The following is a 20,596-nucleotide window of genomic DNA, read 5'->3' as shown; positions in this document are numbered from 1 at the left end:
CATCCAGCTCTATCAGCTGATCCCCCTGATCCTGGGAAATGTTCTCCTGATCACTCTGATATTGGAGCATTTGTTACAGCTCTGACAGTAGATACAGTGTTTCCCTGTTCTATAGATGCCAAATGTTTTACACAGAACACAAAGCTTATTACCCATCAGCCAGCTAAGGCAGCTGAGAGGCAATTTCCATGTTCTGAGTGTGGAAAATGTTTTACATACAAATCAGCTCTTGTTAGACATCAGAGAAGTCACACAGGTGAGAGGCCATTTCCATGTTCTGACTGTGGAAAATGTTTTACTTGGAAATCATGTCTTGTTACACATCAGCAAAGTCACACAGGTGAGAAGCCATTTCCATGTTCTGAGTGTGGGAAATGTTTTGGCCGGAAATCACAACTTGTTAGACATCAGAGAACTCACACAGGTGAGAGGCCATTTCCATGTTCTGACTGTGGAAAATGTTTTACTTGGAGATCAAGTCTTGTTACACATCAGCAAAGTCACACAGGTGAGAAGCCATTTCCATGTTCTGAGTGTGGGAAATGTTTTGCCCGGAAATCACATCTTGTTATACATCAGAGAAGTCACACAGGGGAGAAGCCATTTCCATGTTCTGAGTGTGGGAAATGTTTTGCAGGCAAACCAGAGCTTGTTAGACATCAGAGAAGTCACACAGGTGAGAAGCCATTTCCATGTTCTGAGTGTGGGAAATGTTTTGCAGACAAACCAGAGCTTGTTAGACATCAGAGAAGTCACACAGGTGAGAAGCCATTTTCTTGCTCTGAGTGTGAGAAATGTTTTTCACAGAAATCACATCTTGTTGATCATCAGCGAAGTCACACAGGTGAGAAGCCATTTCCATGTCCTGAGTGTGGGAAATGTTTTGCAGACAAATTACATCTTGTTAGACATCAGAGAAGTCACACAGGTGAGAAGCCATTTTCTTGCTCTGAGTGTGGGAAATGTTTTGCCCAGAAATCACAACTTGTTAGACATCAGCTAAGTCACACAGGTGAGAGGCCATTTCCATGTTCTGAGTGTGGGAAATGTTTTGCCCTGAAATCAGATCTTGTTAAACATCAGAGAAGTCACACAGGTGAGAAGCCATATTCTTGCTCTGAGTGTGGGAAATGTTTTACACAGAACTCATATCTTGTTATACATCACAGAAGTCACACAGGTGAGAAGCCATTTCCATGTTCTGAGTGTGGGAAATGTTTTGCAGACAAATTACATCTTGTTATACATCAGAGAAGTCACACAGGTGAGAAGCCATTTTCTTGCTCTGAGTGTGGGAAATGTTTTGACCGGAAATCACAACTTGTTAGACATCAGCTAAGTCACACAGGTGAGAGGCCATTTCCATGTTCTGAGTGTGGGAAATGTTTTGCCCTGAAATCAGATCTTGTTAAACATCAGAGAAGTCACACAGGTGAGAAGCCATATTCTTGCTCTGAGTGTGGGAAATGTTTTACACAGAACTCATATCTTGTTATACATCACAGAAGTCACACAGGTGAGAAGCCATTTCCATGTTCTGAGTGTGGGAAATGTTTTAGACAGAAATTACATCTTGTTACACACCAGAGAAATCACACAGGTGAGAAGCCATTTTAATCTTCTGGAGTATACTTATTATTGCCATGCGTTGTTCTTCAAGGTTCTTATCCTATGTCCTGTGCTTTTTGCAATAAACATGCAACCACTGGGTGAAATAATCGGCTGTCATGCCCTCATCTACCACTGCTATGCAGATGGTCTGTCTTTTGTTCTGGGTACTGAGAACCCAGTACCAATCCTAAATGTCTAGCTGAGCTCCAGGTGTGGGTGATGCCAGTTGGCTGTGACTCAGTCCTGGTGAAACAGGTCTTTATGATAGAAGCTCACCAACAAAGGACAGGGCTACAGCTCAGCTTTGTTACCAACCAGACTTACGCTTGGGGGTTCAGGTTTACATAATGCTGATCCTGTGCAGAATCTTGGTGTCCTGGATGGTGGAGTGACACTTAGACATCAGGTATCAGCCACACTCAGATCCTCATCTGAGGAACATAGTCAGACTCCAGCACTTTATTCCCTCAGAAAATCTACCTACAGTCATACATGCACTTGTATCATCACACATAGACTACTGCAATGTCCTCTACCTGGGTCTCCCAGCAAAAGAATTGCACCGCTTGTAGCTTGTACAGAATACAGCAGCCTGGCTGTTACCTAACCAGCCCGTTCCTGCCACATAACACCCATTCTCTGCTCCCTTCACCGGCTCCCTGTAAGATGGTGACTCTGGGCCTAATTCAGGTTGGACTACAGTGTGTGATCCAAACGGAATTATTGAGAAAAACTTGCGGACGCATGCGCAGCGCCCGTCCTGCGTATGCACCTGCATTCTCTACAGGGGGCTGTAGGAAATGTGATTGCTTCTTGTTAATCAGGCAGAGGCGGTCACGGGGTGGGGGGTAAAGCTCCGTTTTCAGTGAGAAGATGGAGCGTTGCAAGTGCTGTGTTGCGAGAAAGGGAGGCGGACAAACGGTCATGTTCACTGTGGCTGCATGACATCACACGCAGCCATCGCAATCTAGAAGAACGTGGTGGGGATCCTGCAGGCACAGCTAAGCTGGCAGGATGCTTCACTAGTTTCTAAGATGAAGCAGAAATTGTGGAGCGATCGCAATTTCTGCTTCATAAAGGGGGGAGGCGCCAGTCAGCATACTAGGCTGCCTCGCCCTGCGATGGGCAGCCCCCAGCACGCTAGAAAAAGGATTGCTAATTAGCAGCATCTGCTATCCTTACTGACTTACTGTAGGCACCCTATTACATAATCTTACTGACTCTCCCAGCCCTACATGACCAGGGTCCATGTACCAGAAGCAGCTTCTGCCTCCTTACTGACTTACTGTAGGCACCTATTACATAATCTTACTGACTCTCCCAGCCCTACATGACCAGGGTCCATGTACCAGAAGCAGCTTCTGCCTCCTTACTGACTTACTGTAGTCACCTATTACAGAATCTTACTGACTCTCCCAGCCCTACATGACCAGGGTCCATGTACCAGAAGCAGCTTCTGCCTCCTTACTGACTTACTGTAGGCACCTATTACATAATCTTACTGACTCTCCCAGCCCTACATGACCAGGGTCCATGTACCAGAAGCAGCTTCTGCCTCCTTACTGACTTACTGTAGGCCCCTATTACATAATCTTACTGACTCTCCCAGCCCTACATGACCAGGGTCCATGTACCAGAAGCAGCTTCTGCCTCCTTACTGACTTACTGTAGTTCCCTATTACAGAATCTTACTGACTCTCCCAGCCCTACATGACCAGGGTCCATGTACCAGAAGCAGCTTCTGCCTCCTTACTGACTTACTGTAGGCCCTATTACATAATCTTACTGACTCTCCCAGCCCTACATGACCAGGGTCCATGTACCAGAAGCAGCTTCTGCCTCCTTACTGACTTACTGTAGGCACCTATTACATAATCTTACTGACTCTCCCAGCCCTACATGACCAGGGTCCATGTACCAGAAGCAGCTTCTGCCTCCTTACTGACTTACTGTAGGCACCTATTACATAATCTTACTGACTCTCCCAGCCCTACATGACCAGGGTCCATGTACCAGAAGCAGCTTCTGCCTCCTTACTGACTTACTGTAGGCCCCTATTACACAATCTTACTGACTCTCCCAGCCCTACATGACCAGGGTCCATGTACCAGAAGCAGCTTCTGCCTCCTTACTGACTAACTGTAGGCCCCTATTACACAATCTTACTGACTCTCCCAGCCCTACATGACCAGGGTCCATGTACCAGAAGCAGCTTCTGCCTCCTTACTGACTAACTGTAGGCCCCTATTACACAATCTTACTGACTCTCCCAGCCCTACATGACCAGGGTCCATGTACCAGAAGCAGCTTCTGCCTCCTTACTGACTTACTGTAGGCACCTATTACATAATCTTACTGACTCTCCCAGCCCTACATGACCAGGGTCCATGTACCAGAAGCAGCTTCTGCCTCCTTACTGACTTACTGTAGGCCCCTATTACATAATCTTACTGACTCTCCCAGCCCTACATGACCAGGGTCCATGTACCAGAAGCAGCTTCTGCCTCCTTACTGACTTACTGTAGTTCCCTATTACAGAATCTTACTGACTCTCCCAGCCCTACATGACCAGGGTCCATGTACCAGAAGCAGCTTCTGCCTCCTTACTGACTTACTGTAGGCCCTATTACATAATCTTACTGACTCTCCCAGCCCTACATGACCAGGGTCCATGTACCAGAAGCAGCTTCTGCCTCCTTACTGACTTACTGTAGGCACCTATTACATAATCTTACTGACTCTCCCAGCCCTACATGACCAGGGTCCATGTACCAGAAGCAGCTTCTGCCTCCTTACTGACTTACTGTAGGCCCCTATTACAGAATCTTACTGACTCTCCCAGCCCTACATGACCAGGGTCCATGTAACAGAAGCAGCTTCTGCCTCCTTACTGACTTACTGTAGTTCCCTATTACAGAATCTTACTGACTCTCCCAGCCCTACATGACCAGGGTCCATGTACCAGAAGCAGCTTCTGCCTCCTTACTGACTTACTGTAGGCCCCTATTACATAATCTTACTGACTCTCCCAGCCCTACATGACCAGGGTCCATGTACCAGAAGCAGCTTCTGCCTCCTTACTGACTTACTGTAGTTCCCTATTACAGAATCTTACTGACTCTCCCAGCCCTACATGACCAGGGTCCATGTACCAGAAGCAGCTTCTGCCTCCTTACTGACTTACTGTAGGCCCCTATTACACAATCTTACTGACTCTCCCAGTCCTACATGACCTGGGTCCATGTACCAGAAGCAGCTTCTGCCTCCTTACTGACTTACTGTAGGCCCCTATTACATAATTTTACTGACTCTCCCAGCCCTACATGACCAGGATCCATGTACCAGAAGCAGCTTCTGCCTCCTTACTGACTTACTGTAGGCCCCTATTACATAATTTTACTGACTCTCCCAGCCCTACATGACCAGGGTCCATGTACCAGAAGCAGCTTCTGCCTCCTTACTGACTTACTGTAGGCCCCTATTACACAATCTTACTGACTCTCCCAGCCCTACATGACCAGGGTCCATGTACCAGAAGCAGCTTCTGCCTCCTTACTGACTTACTGTAGGCACCTATTACATAATCTTACTGACTCTCCCAGCCCTACATGACCAGGGTCCATGTACCAGAAGCAGCTTCTGCCTCCTTACTGACTTACTGTAGGCCCCTATTACATAATCTTACTGACTCTCCCAGTCCTACATGACCAGGATCCATGTACCAGAAGCAGCTTCTGCCTCCTTACTGACTTACTGTAGGCCCCTATTACATAATTTTACTGACTCTCCCAGCCCTACATGACCAGGGTCCATGTACCAGAAGCAGCTTCTGCCTCTGTACTGCCCTGGTTACTTCCATCTGTTGATGAAGGACTGTTAGTACCATAAATCCCCAACTAGTGCTTGGATGTCAGGGAAACAGGTGGGTGGTAGTGGGGAGAGTCAGGGCGGTGGCAGTAGTGGGGGAGAGATGGTGGGTGGCAGTAGTGGAATGAGACAGGGTCGTGGCAGTAGTGCAGGGAGACGGCGATGGCAGTAGTGGGAGGAGACGGTGCGTGACAGTAGTGGGGGGAGACAGGCCGAGTGGCAGTAGTGGAAGGAGACAGGGTGGGTGTCAGCAGTGGGGGGAGACAAGGCAGGTGACAGTAGTGGGGGGAGACAGGGTGGGTGGCAACAATGGAGGGAGATGGGACAGGTGGCAGTAGTGGAGGGAGACGGGGCAGGCGGCAGTAGTGGAGGGAGACAGGTGGGTGGCAGTAGTGGTGGGGAGATGGTGGATGGCAGTAGGGGGGGACAGGGTGGGTGGCAGTAATGGGGGGAGATGTTGGTGGGAGACGGGGCGGGTGGCAGGTGTGTGGGGAGACAGGGCGTTGGCCGTAGTGGGGGAACACAGGGCAGATGGCAGTAGTGGGGGGAGACATTGTGGGTGGCAGTAGTGGGGGGAGACAGGGCAGATGGCCGCAGTGCAGTACCAGGGAATGCTGGAGGCAGTAAAGAGGTATATGGGTCCTGCACAGAATCAGCTGATAATTAGACTTAATGATGATTATGCTTCCTTATTTCTAATGAATCCCTTGTGTGTGTTACTGTTATTTGCTGTGTCAGCCTTTATGTGTGTTCTGTGTAATAATCCTGAAAGTAGTGCTGCTACCGATCTCATATCATTTGTAGTAACTTGGAAAAGATGAGATATGAGGTGCACTCTGGAAGCTTATAGGGGGTTACTCAGAGATGACCGCAGGTGTGATATCACGCAGCCCCTGGAAAATGGTCCCGGCCCGCCCGCTTTCGCCCCTCAGGGATGCCGCCACAATGTGTGTGTCTGGCGGCCGCTGCGCATGTGCATTTCGCCACCACATGCAAACTGCTGAGTAAAGTATTTTTTAAGTTTAAAATATAGACAAAAATATGTGAATTAAAGATATGAAATAAAGTAGTTTAAAATCAAAAGATTTCCGGTGTGATTTTGGCTGTGTCCGATTTTGACAAATCATTTGAATAGTGGGATGATATTACGGGAGGGAAGGGGGGGTCTCTTTCTGTGTAAAGAAAGTTTTATTTGTTAGTTTTAAATTAATTATGTCTGTTCAAATGTTGTTTTTTAACTTGTAGGTGAATTAGGGTTGTTGTATTTGGAAAAATAAACTTACCTGACCCTTGCCTGGAGATGTCCATGTATGAAGGTATGGGAGATACCTGCTGCAGTCCCTTCTACTTACATTTGGGAGGTCTGGTTGTTTTGAGGGAATTAGTAGCAAATAGTAAATGATACATTGGCTCCATAATGTCTCGCTGACCCTCTGATTCTTACAAAAATATGTTACACAAAATGACATTTGCATTAACAACCATTAATTAAACAAGTAAAACACTTTTTAAAAAAAACTTTATATATATAAAAAAATAGAAGAAAATCACCAATTCTGGTCTGGATTCAGTGACTCTATCATGAGAACAAGTGTATTTTTAGCAAGGACTATGCCAACAGTAACCAGTAGAGGAATCAGGCGTATCCCACAGAATATCAGTGCTGCCACCATACATTGGGTATAGAAGATAAAGGGCAGATTTCTGAACAGTGCTTTTATAAGGAACATAAGAAGTGCATAGATCACAATGATCAGAAGTCCAGGACAATGAGGTCAAGAATCCAACACTGGTACTAATTACATATTTACATATTCATCACAGATAACGAAATGCATACCAACACGTTCAACAAACCAGTGGACGTCCGTAGCTTCATACTAACCTCCAGCTGCCACCACCCAAACTGGTTGAACAGTGTCCCAGTAGGCCAATTCAAAAGACTCAGGAGGAACTGCTCCAGAGTCAGCGATTATGAGACACAAGGACAAGAACTAAGTTTAAAATTTAGAGAGAAACAGTACGATACAGAAAAGGTACAGACAGCATATACCATGGGTAAGGGAAATGATAGACCTCCCCCCTACAATACAAAAAGAGACCAGAACAGAAAACAGACAAAGAGACCCCTTTCATAACACAATACACAAAACAAGCAAAGCAGATTAAAAAGATCATAAACAAACATTGGCCGATACTTCAAGATGACACACTAGCAGATATCATACCTCCAAAACCAAAAGTAGTGTTCCTGAAAGCACCAGACATTAAGAAGAAGCTGGTACACAGCCACGTACCACCAAAACAAACTACTATAGATGGAACACATAAGAAGGGGACTTCTACCACTAAGGGACCTGCATGGGCTGCAACACAACAAAAGCTAGAAGCACCACACCTACCCAAACAGTAATGTCTGTTTCACATTCCACAACATGTAACACACAGGACAACTTACCATGCCACAGCAAGGGCATCATATATATGTTAGAATGTCCCTGTCCGCAACAATACATAGGAAGGACTATACAGCCACTCAAAATGAGAATAAATGAACACATACGGAATATAAAAAAAAGGTTTGGAAGAACATCCACTTTCCTTACATTGCAAAGAACATCATGAATCAAATCCCACACTACTCAAGGTCACAGGACTGAAGGAGGTTAAGAAAACCTGGAGAGGGGGTGACTACATACACACCATCAACAGGGAGGACCTGCGTATGATAATCCACATGGTGACCCGAACACCCAAAGGCCTCAACCAGGACAATGAAGTACGATCCATAATTTGTATATGAAGATAATATCATTACATCCTGGGATCAAACACTCTCTAAGCCCACTAGTATCCAAGTAACTATATATATAACACCCAGGTAACACCTTTCTGATAGGAATAATACATTTATACAGAATACAGGCACAAGATGAGACTATTTTATTCCATTCACACTTATTGGAGGAACATAATATAGTCTTCTGTTACATAGTCAATGCAATGTTCAACCCAGACTGCAAGAACAGCGGGGATTTATGTGTAACATGTGACATCTAGTAGCAAACAGATTAAGTCATTTACTTGTATCAAGAAATGTTACTTTTATCAAGAAATCTACAACATTAGACACCGAGGGGCGATAGCGCAGGGAGGATAATAAACCAACCTTATCCCAAGTGTTATCTCACACACCTCAACAAGAGATTTGTCATTTGTGAATGAGGTAGCATCAAGAACCAGACGCTTGTAGATCTTCTTTTGATCCTCCTTCATCAGTCACATTTCCACCATGATGTAATTGCCAAACGATTGCTCCAAGTCCGGGGGCCTATTAAGAACCTCCTCGGCGAGAGTAAAAAAAACTGTTGTGAGCTGGGCGGGGCAGAAGTGGGTTTCCGGATGACCTCCGCTGTTTCGGGGGTCATGGCTGTGGGGTTGGGTCGTCCACTTCAGTTGTCTCGCTCATGGAAGGCTTCACTTCCAGCTCTGGTGTAATATCAAGCAATATAAAGCAAAAATTAACTCCATGTAAAAATGTGTGGGTACAATACAATACAAATGTGGATGTACTTACCAGATCCAGAATCTCCGATGCCTCCTCAACAAGAGTGGGAGAATCCGGATCCAGATTACACTGTGACCTTATCCTTGTCTCTTGCTCCAAAGTGGTTTTCATGAGGTCATAGTACCACAGCGTTGTCTTGTAAACCTCATCCGTCCCGTCTCCTGAACATTGTGAATACATGTACTTCTTGTAATCCTACAAAAACACTGTTAGATGTTCCTGACTCTACTGTATCTGATCATCTGGTCATATGCCAGATTCCTCTGTGTCCTCTTGGCATAGTCCACGCTTATTACACACCACAGGCACTCGTTCTCGTGATACAATTCAATTAATCCAGACTAGAATTTGCGATATTTCTCTGCTGATATATTTGTGGGAAAAATATTACACACAAGTTAACTACAAAGTACTAGTGTAATGTACACACCTGTGTCATACAACCTGTATAGTAACGCACTGTTAGGATCTCCTGCTCTGTGCTGCCACATCGCCATGGCAACCGGGAGGCAAGTGTTAGCGAAGTAACCTGAGCGCAGCTGATACTCCGGTCCGGGTTTTTACTGTGCAGTGGTTACAGGCTCTGCACGGCAGGGAATCCGCGCAAGTTTTGTGCTCACAGTCTGTGAGGTCTGAGTGGGGCGTGGACAGCACCTGCTATATAAACCATCTTCTCAGGCTAGGCAGGTGCTGCTGAATCTTTGTTTGTTAGTCAGTTCCAGAGAGTTCGCTAGTGCTGTGTTACTTTGTATTTACTTGTTGCTTACTACAAATAGGCCTTGGGATTCGGTACATCATTCTGCCAATCCGGACCTAGCAGTAAGACTGGAGTCAGTTGTTTAACCTGCAGGGGTTCTTTTGCTATTCTGTGAACCCAGCAGATTTGCGGCTGTACTCTCAGACCTGCCTGCCTCTCTCACTGTGCAGGGCGTCCAGGTGTCAGTTTAGTGGCAGTAAGCTGAACCTGTGCCCTGCAAGTGGGGGTTAGGATTGTGGATACTGTCCTTGTGTCTATACTTCTATCTCTGACCAAGGAGTTTATTTCCACACCCGTTGGTAACCCTTTAGGGTTCCTTCTGTTGCTCTTAGCAACATCATTTCGGGTGCTCCACATGTTAAATCACTACATCTCGCCTCATTGTCCGCTCTATTCCATCTGAGCATTCCTGACACTAGGGAGACACCCAATTCCTGAGCCTTCAAGCTTCTTTGTTCACTTTGTGTTTATTAGTTATTCCATCACCTTCTGTGTATGTTATGTTATACTCCCGTGTCTGTCTGTGAGTTCGTTTGCTTTGCATCCCTCTCTGTTCATACACCGGTATACTCCTGTCAGCACTGGTGTGCTTAACACGCACAAACAGCAACTTGAATTATGAGCTTCCAGCTGAAAAATAGAAACTTATCTCCAGCACCGTTACACATTATTACACATCATAATGCCCAATATACATTATTACACACCGTTATGCACATTACACATTATTACACACTGTTATGCCCATTACACATTATTACACACATAATGCCCATTACACATTATTACACACTGTTATGCCCATTACACATTATTACACATCATAATGCCAAATATACATTACACACCGTTATGCACATTACACATTATTACACACTGTTATGCCCATTTCACATTATTACACACATAATGCCCATTACACATTATTACACACTGTTATGCCCATTACACATTATTACACACCGTAATGACCATTACACATTATTACACACAATAATGCACATTACATATTATTACACACCGTAATGACATTACACATTATTACACACTGTAATGCCCATTACACATTATTACACACTGTAATGACCATTACACATTATTACAAACCGTAATGCTCATTACACACTATTACACACTGTAATGCCCATTGGGGGTAATTCCAAGTTGATCGCAGCAGGAAATTTTTTAGCAGTTGGGCAAAACCATGTGCACTGCAGAGGGGGGGCAGATATCACATTTGCAGAGAGAGTTAGATTTGGGTGGGTTATTTTGTTTCTGTGCAGGGTAAATACTGGCTGCTATCTTTTTACACTGCAATTTAGATTGCAGATTGAACTCACCCCACCCAAATCTAACTCTCTCTGCACATGTTATATCTGCCCCCCCTGCAGAGCACATGGTTTTGCCCAACTGCTAAAAAATTTCCTGCTGCGATCAACTTGGAATTACCCCCATTATACATTATTACACACCATAATGCTCATTACACATTATTACACACGTAATGCCCATTAAACATTATTACACACTTAATGCCCATTACACATTATTACACACCATAATGCTCATTACACATTATTACACACGTAATGCCCATTACACATTATTACACACCATAATGCCCATTACACAATATTACACACCGTAATGCCCATTACACATTATTACACACCGTAATGCCCATTACACATTATTACACACTGTATTGCCCATTACACATTATTACACACCGTTATGCCCATTACACATTATTACACACTGTATTGCCCATTACACATTATTACACACTGTAATGCCCATTACACATTATTGCACACTGTAATGTCCATTACACATTATTACACATCTGTTATGCCCATTACACATTATTACACACTGTAATGCCCATTACACATTATTACACACTGTAATGCCCATTACACATTATTGCACACCGTAATGCCCATTACACATTATTACACAGCGTAATGCCCATTACACATTATTGCACACCGTAATGCCCATTACACATTATTACACAGCGTAATGTTTATTACACATTATTATTAGATATGAGCGGGTTTGGATCCCTGAGAACTGAACCCCCCGAACTTCACGCTCTGAGCCTGGATCCGAGTCTGGCTCGGGACTTCCAGCCAAACTTGGAAACCAGAATGAGGCAAAACATCATCATCCCACTGTCAGATTCCCGCGGGATTTGGATTCCATATAAACATCCACATGTCTCTGTCATTTTCACTCCAGACTTGGAGAGTGAGGGAGACAGACCTCTGTCTCTCTCTGTGGGTGGTGGCATTGGGTGGGGTCAGTGTGTGCTCTGTAGGGGTGCTGCTGTAGTCACTGTGGTGTACCTGTGCTGTGTTAGGAGTGCTGTCCTGGCTGTCACTGGTGTTTCATGTGCTGCAGCTGTACATGGGTGTTGCTGTCCTGGCTGTCACTGTGTTATACAGAGTGCAGGGGCACTGTCCTCCTGTATGCTGGAAAATATAGGGGTGCTGCTGGCCCAGTATGCTATAAAAATTCAGGGGTGCAGTTGTTAAAAATTAAAAGCACACTGCTATATGGAAAGAGGAGGCTCCTACGACCATTTGCACGCCCCCTGCAAGTGCTGGGAAGAGCACCGCCAGTCCAGTTGCTGATATTGAGATTGAGGATAACACTGTAGACGTACACCAGGATGAGGAGGATGTAGGTGTAGCTGGCTCTGAAGAGGTGTCAGGGCCCACTGTTTTTGTCAATCCGTTAACCCTGGACCAACCGAAGGTGTAGGTGCTGGAGTAAGGTGAAAACAGGGAGAACGATGAAAGTTCAGTTTCATATATTTATTTCAGGAGAATAATTCCAATAATGAGTTAAATGACAATCATGAGTCACCGAATGTAAACTGATGTACTACAATGAATGGTGTAATAATAAGTAGGAACAGTATTATAGATGCATAGAAGAAATGTTCATACAACTGAGTTCAAACAGGCTTGAGAATGAATGAAGAATTGTCCAAATGAAGCAATGATTGGTCCCAAACTGTAAGGAGTGTTAACTGGATATTGTAGACATAAATGAATAACTGTAGAGACTTGTACTGAAGCTTAAAGGTTAAACTGGAAGGCTGTGAAGAATTGTCCTTGAATAAGGCAACAATGAAGATACAATACTGAAAAGAATACTTGCAGGCTGTGAGGATAATACATGAAGCACTGTGAAGCTGCAGCAGACGACAATGGTGAAGAATGAGTTAAACTGGATGATGAGAGAACGAGGATCAGGATTAGGTAGAAACTTCCACAGACTGTATGAGTGATGCAGGCAGTCACTGAACAAGCAGGGAAACCTCTCACAGGACTCCGGGAATCCACTTGTTGCCACTTGGAGAGCGATTTACTGACAGCACAGCAGGGAGCTGGTGGATCTCTTTTGGTGAAGGCTGCAGGCAGAACCCTGGGAGCGGAGACGATATCAGGACCACTGGAACCACACAGGATATCACAGAGAAAGCACAGAGCTAGGGCATAGAGTAGATACAACAAAGCACTGGCTCAGAGTAACATAATCCCAGCCTACTTAAAGGCAGCACAAGCACGGGATTGGCTAACACTTACCCACAGGTGTTTCACAAGTGCTCATAGGTACTCATTTGGTCTCCAACATGGCCACCTCCTATACTGCAGACACACAGCGGAGCATTCGGTCCCCGCACTCCCAGCTCCTAGAACCTACATCACCTCTGCTGCTGACCACACCGCATCCCCACACAGCCACACAGCACTGGGAGCAACCGTGCTGGCAACGGACAGACCCCAGAACCCACAGTGGTGAATGATCGGTTCGTGACAGGAGGAAGTTGACGATGAGGATTCTGAGGGTGATGTGGTTTGTATGAATAAGGCACCAGTGGAAACAGTTGTTGTCCGTGGGATGAGAAAACCCATTATCATACCTGGGCAAAATACCAAAAAAGCCACCTCTTCGGTGTGGAATAATTTCTCCACAAATACGGAAAACAGGTGTCATGCCAAGTGTTGCCTTTGTCAATCCGTAATAAGTAGGGGCAAGTATTTTAACCACCTAGGAACACCCGTATACATCACCTGCAGCACATTCATCAGAAGTCATTGTCAAGTTCAGAAACTTTGGGTAAGAGCATAAGTAGTCCACTGACCCCTTCTTCCTGTTGTACCCAAGCTCCTGCAAGCCACACCACCAACTCACTCAATGTCAATTTCCTCCTTAGTCAGGAACGTCAGTGTTTCTGCAGGCCATGTCATTGGGATGACTGACGAGTCCTCTCCTAATCGGGATTCTTCCAGAGGATCCTTGGGTGGTACGCCTACTGCTGCCGCTGCTGCTGGGAGTCGATCGTCATCCCAGAGGGGAAGTCGAAGGACCACTTGTACTGCTTCAACTAAGCAATTGACTGTCCAACAGTCCTTTGCAAGGAAGATTAAATATGACAGCAATCACCCTGTTATAAAGCAGATAACTGAGGTCATAACAACTATGCTGGTGGTAGACGTGCATCCAGTATCCGCCATTAGTGAAGTGGGATTTAGACAGTTGATGGACATTCTGTGTCCCCTGTACCAAATCCCGTCTAGATTCCACTTCACTAGGCAAGCGATTCCCGGACTGTACAGGGACATTAAGAAAAGTGTCCTCAGTGTCCTTAAAAATGAGGTTGCACGGTGGCTTGTGGCCTGAACTGAAAGGAAGTGTCCCAGGGGAGCTCCTGCTGAAAAAGCCCTCTTGGACCCCTTTACGTTGAAGCCGGGGCCTAAATTTGGGAGCTCTTCGCCCGCGCTCCGACGACCGCCAGGCGCCGCACAACGCTTTTCGACCTACCCCACTGCAGACATCCTACCTGGGAGCCTTTACTGAGCAGACGAGGTGGCGGTGGGAGCCCCTGGAGCCGTGGTGTGCTGGCTGAGCCAGGCCGAGCCGCGGGGATCCGGTGGCGGTGGCCATTTTGGTTGTGGCGAAGTGTGAGGTGCGGGCGCCGCGCTCGTACGAGCGGCCCGTTAGTGGCCTGTGCTTGCCGGAGGGACCTTGCTGGAGTCGGTGGGGGCACGGGCTGGCCTCTGATCCTGCTGATCGTTGACAGAGGTAGACGGTGCAGGGACTCCTGGAGCTGACAGCGGCCATCTTGGAGGTGGCAGAGCAGGCTCCTTTGAATTGTGCTGCTCCTGAGGTGCTTGCTGGACAGCAGGCTCTATATTACAGTGAGACACTGCATCATCCCTTGAGCTCTCTGCAGATAACCACCTGCAAGCACTGCACTGAGGCTTCCTACCCCATATTTCTCTCTTTTTGCATGTACAGTGCATTCTCTCAGATTTAACCCTCAAAGCCCCCTGCTGTTAACTCTTATATTGCACCTCACCTACTCCCGACACGGTGTGTAGTGATTCAGGACGCTCTCCTGTGGATTCCTTTCTTAGTTTTAACGAAATGTTGGGACCTAGGTCCTTTCGAATGATGTGAAAACACAAATGCCTGACCACCCCCCTACCCAATTCAACTGATGAGCATGTAACACCCTGGCAGACCTTTATTGTAATCTATCCCTAAGCTGGCACTTCTATTTCACCAGATATTATGAGCAAAGCGAACACCCTAGCAAAGAAAACAGGAGCCTCGCAAGATATTTCACACTTTTTGCGCCAGGAAAAAACGGCTGAAAATTTGTCTCCGTCTTCGCTATTGTCCTCCCCTAACATGGATCCGAAAGATTCACCCTCAACCAAAGAGGATATTCAATCCCTTCAGAGTATGATATTGGACCTTAAAAATTCCTTCACCACCGCTCTCCAATCAGCGATCGGTGAGCTGAAGACAGACTTGGCGGCCATGGACTCTCGCACCAGCTCACTGGAATCACGGGTGGAAAACCAACGGGAATTCCACAAACAAGTGGGTGAGGACATGAGCTACCTATCTGGCGAGTTGGAATTCCTTAAAGATAAAGTTGAGGATAGCGAAAATCGCGAGAGGCGGAATAACTTACGCATTCGCAATGTCCCTGAATCCATTTCGGCCTCCGAACTGGAACCATACCTCAAACGATTGTTTCTGTATTTAGTCCCATCGCTCTCGGAATCTGCCATCCTGATAGAGAGAGCCCACCGCGCCCTGCGGCCTAAACCAAGGGACTCTGATCCTCCCCGTGATGTTATCCTTCGGTTTTTGTCATTCAAGACTAAGAACAGCATTACCACGGCATGCAGGAATTCCACTTCAACTCTATTCGAAGAATCACGGATCCAGATTTACCAGGATTTGTCACCAGTGACTATTGCTAAACGGCGTGACCTACGTTCTGTTACCTCTACACTGCGCGACAACGGTTACAAGTATCGTTGGGGTTTTCCTTTTCGTCTGATTGTGGAGATTGATGGCAAAGCTCATATCGTCCGCTCCCCTGAAGACAGAGACAAACTGCTTCGCAAACTACAACTGTCTCCTACTACTACTTCGCAGAAGTGAAGACCCTTCTGTTTCAATTTATGTTTACATTTGAGTTTTGATACCGTATAGTTTAACTAATCTTTTTCCTATTCTTACTCAAGTGTTGTGCTGCCTCCATTTTAGATGCTGTTTCAGATATGACTGCTCCTTTACTTAACTTCTGCACAGTTCTTATTGGCTGGATATATGTACTTCTTGTGTTGTTGTACTTTTATCTTGCAGTCCTGACCGGTGGACCGGATACACTGCCCTATAAATGGGCCTTAAGATTGATCCCTGCCCCGATACCCAGGGACCCATCTCTAGTTACCGGTCAGCTCAGCGACAATGCCATTGCTCTGATATTATTACTACTTTGAGACTGTCTTATGTCTAATATCTGGTTATCTTTTTTTTTCATCTGGTTCTCTCTGTATTGGACTGTCCTGCCTCTACTATAGGTTCCTCTATGGTGCTGGACGGCCCATTCTCTCTATTTACGATTAGTTTTGGGTGGGGGGTGTCAGTGCCTTGGCTTGACACTTCCTCCCCCAGTCTCTAGGGATTAGAGCTATACCTAAGAATATAGGGCTAATACCCTCCTCTATTTCATTGCATTTGTATCCCACCAGTGAGCTCTTTCCTTTTTTTTTAGAGCTCAATCTTAGTAGTCGGGTATCCTGCCTTTGGGATACTACGTCTACTTTTTTGTCTTTTCTTTCTCGCCTCCTTTTCTAGGTTCTTGTTATAGTTCGTATGTACAATGATATACCTGCATTTATAGATAGTTAGATCTATATATCTTATATAGTTGTTTGTGTATAGGATTAAACACTTCTATTATTTTTTATTTTTCTTCTCTCTTTTTTTTCTTTTTTCTTCTCTCTCTCACCTATTTTAGCAGAGATCGGGGCCCCATCAGTTTCCTGTGGATTGCCCCCTTCTCTCTCATTAGCCATGCCGCTAACATGTCTGTCCATCAATGTAAAGGGGCTGAATACACCCCAGAAACGTTCTCATCTCCACAGATCTCTCAAAACTTTGAAAGGTGACATGATTTTTCTACAGGAGACACATTTGAAATCGGCCTCCCATCCCTCACTGATGTCTAAACGATTTCCCATGGCCTGGTACTCCAATAATGCAGCGAAAAGAAATGGGATAGCTATTTTAATCAGAGGATCCGTTCCTTTCCAGTTCCTAGACTGTAAATGCAACACTGTAGGCCGTTATGTAATGGTGAGAGGTAAAATTGGACACCAGGAGGTTACATTGGCTAATCTGTACTCTCCAAATACGGCCCAATCCAAATTTTTTGCAAGTTCTTCCAAGACCTCTACTCATATAGACGGGGTAAGACACTTGTTGGTGGAGATTTCAATATGGCTCTCACATATATGGATAATTCCGGCCCCTTGCGCAGTGGACGAACCCCACACTCTTCTGTACTACACAGAGGCATGGCGGAGGATGGTCTGTTTGATGTCTGGCGCTTTCTTAATCCGACCACTAGGGACTACACTTTTTACTCCAATCTGCATGTTGAGTATTCTCACATTGATATGTTCCTAAGCTGTGCACCTCTCTCCCAGACGGCACGCGCTTCCTCGATAGTCCCGCTTACTTGGACTGACCACGCGGCTTTGGCTGCGACTTTTGATATATTTGATATCCCTGACGGTAGACCGACAAGGAGACTTAACGAAACCCTATTGAAGATCCCTAAATTTCAGGACTTAATTAAAACTAGGATTCAGGAATATTTCGATGTCAATGTAGAGGGCGAATGCGGTTTAGCCACAATAAGGGAGGCCCATAAGGCGGTGATTAGAGGATCCATAATCCAATTTGCGTCCCGCCGTAGGAGAAATCAGGAAACGCAAATTGCTTTATTAACCGACACCATTGCAAAACTAGACCGGGAACACAAACGCACACATTCTAAGAAAATGCTAGCCGACCTTTCTAAGGCCTGTGATGACCTACAATCTCTTTTGGCGGAGAACATTGGCCCTCATTCCGAGTCGTTCGCTCGTTCTTTTTCATCGCATCGCAATGAAAATCCGCTTAGTACGCATGCGCAATATTCGCACTGCGACTGCGCCAAGTAATTTAACAATGAAGATAGTATTTTTACTCACAGCTTTTTCATCGCTCCGGCGATCGTAGTGTGATTGACAGGAAATGGGTGTTACTGGGCGGAAACACGGCGTTTTATGGGCGTGTGGATAAAAACGCTACCGTTTCCGGAAAAAACGCAGGAGTGGCCGGAGAAACGGGGGAGTGTCTGAGCGAACGCTGGGTGTGTTTGTGACGTCAAACCAGGAACGACAAGCACTGAACTGATCGCACAGGCAGAGTAAGGTTGAAGTTACTCAGAAACTGCTAAGTAGTTTGTGATCGCAATATTGCGAATACTGCGGTCGCAATTTTAAGATGCTAAGATACACTCCCAGTAGGCGTAGGCTTAGCGTGTGTAACTCTGCTAAATTCGCCTTGCGACCGATCAACTCGGAATGAGGGCCATTGAGCGCTCACTTCGCTGGGCTAATCAATCATCTTACGACAAAAGCAACAAGGCTCACACTTTGTTGGCTAATCGCCTACGCGCCAAAAAGCTAATCAAGCCATTCATACTATTAGAGAACCCTCGGGTAGCGCTACCTACGACCTTAAGAAAATTAATGGTATTTTCTCTGATTATTACAGAGCACTCTATAATCTTGACCCCCCGACCGACCCCTCGGCACTCGCCGATCAGGTTCAACAATATCTAGATTCATGCGCCCTTCCTCGGTTAGATGATGCAACTAACTCTGCTCCCAATGCTGATATTTCTGCTGAGGAGATTGAAGCGGCACTGAAAACCCAGAAACCTTCTAAGGCTCATGGCCCGGACGGCTAACCGATGGGGCATTACAAAACTTCCGCTCCTCAGCTTATCCCTCATGTGGTCTCTTTATTTAATAAGATAATGCAGGGCACCCTTTTCACACTGACTCCACGACCTCTCGTATTATAGTTATCCCGAAACCCGGTAAGGACCCCTCATATTGCTCAAATTATAGACCCATCTATTTAATAAACACTGATCTCAAGCTTTTTGCCAAGATATTGGCATCTCGCCTGAATACTGTGTTGACGTCATTAATAGACCCTGATCAAGTGGGATTTATTCCCGGCCGCCAGGCCTCAGATAACACCAGATGTATTATTAACTTAATTCACCAAATTAACGCAACGAAAACACCAGCGATTGCTCTGGCGCTTGACGACGAGAAGGCGTTTGATCGCATCTCTTGGCCTTTTTGGTTTTCTACATTATCTACGTTTGGTCTTCATGGTCATTTCATCACTGCAGTAGCAATCCTTTATTCTAACCCCTCATCTATGGTTCTGACTAATGGATTAAGCTCACCCCGCTTTAGTTTAAAGAACGAAACCCGCCAGGGATGCCCTCTCTCACCCCTACTTTTCGCTTTATGTATTGAACCTCTTGCAGCCCGTATTAGACTCAATGCTGACATTAAGAGTATTACTGAGGGGCAGAGCTCGTATAAAATATCTGTTTGCAAATGACGTGCTCGTGACTCTTTCTAACCCTTTCATTTCTCTTCCTAACCTACAGAAAGAACTACTTTTGTACGGTTCCCTCTCTGGTTGTAAAATCAATCATACCAAATCAGAGGCCCTCGCGTTTAACGTTTCTTCTCATACTAGCTTGACCTTGACCTCTTCTTTCCCTTTTTTCTGGAGGCCCTCGGCCATAAAATACCTGGGCATATATATCACTAAATCCTATACTAGCCTCTATCAGGCTAACTATGTTCCTATAATTAAAACGCTTAAGCATGACTTAGATAAATGGGACCGGTTGTACATCTCATGGATTGGACGGATTAACGCCCTAAAAATGAATTTCCTCCCCCGTATCCTTTATCTGTTCCAAACCATCCCGACAATGGTGTCCAGAGTAACACTGGCCTCCCTGCAAACAGTGTGTCACAAATTCATTTGGGCTCATCGTAAACCTCGTTTAAGACGAACCATATTGACCAAGAGTGCAACCTCAGGCGGTTTGGGATACCCCAATCTTCAGGTTTATTTTAACGCCTGTCAACTTAACCACATAGTGTCCTGGCATCCCCCCCGAGGGATCAGAAAATGAGTTGATATTGAGAACTCAATATATCAGGGTATTCCCCTGGACTCCCTACTGTGGCTCCCCAGGTCCTTCAGACCAGCCTCGGCCTATTCAGTCCCCACAATTAAATTCACCCTCGGATTGTGGGACAAACTCTGCACCACTTATAATCTTTCCTCATACCCCTCACCTCTGTCACCTATCTGGG

At 45.6% G+C, this 20,596-nt stretch overlaps 2 protein-coding genes across 2 annotated transcripts in view; one reads left to right on the top strand and one right to left on the bottom strand.

The window, feature by feature from the left end:
• The window catches only part of LOC134984503 (zinc finger protein 585A-like), a 593,603-nt gene that overhangs the window by 162,734 nt on the left and 410,273 nt on the right, over positions 1-20,596 (bottom strand). The gene's annotated exons all lie outside the window — the stretch shown is intronic.
• Positions 1-20,596, top strand: part of LOC134984505 (zinc finger protein 260-like) — a 123,020-nt gene that overhangs the window by 119 nt on the left and 102,305 nt on the right. The window contains exon 1 of the mRNA XM_063950075.1: positions 1-1,600. This exon is cut by the window's left edge and continues 119 nt beyond it. Within this exon, the coding sequence (XP_063806145.1) occupies positions 1-1,600 (1,600 nt within the window). The remainder of the gene's footprint in view (positions 1,601-20,596) is intronic.

The sequence above is a fragment of the Pseudophryne corroboree genome, assembly GCF_028390025.1.
Source record: "Pseudophryne corroboree isolate aPseCor3 chromosome 3 unlocalized genomic scaffold, aPseCor3.hap2 SUPER_3_unloc_6, whole genome shotgun sequence".
In the NCBI taxonomy this organism is placed as follows: domain Eukaryota; kingdom Metazoa; phylum Chordata; class Amphibia; order Anura; family Myobatrachidae; genus Pseudophryne; species Pseudophryne corroboree.
The sequence above is the reverse complement of the archived record's forward strand: the minus strand, read 5'-3'. Positions and strand labels throughout refer to the sequence as shown.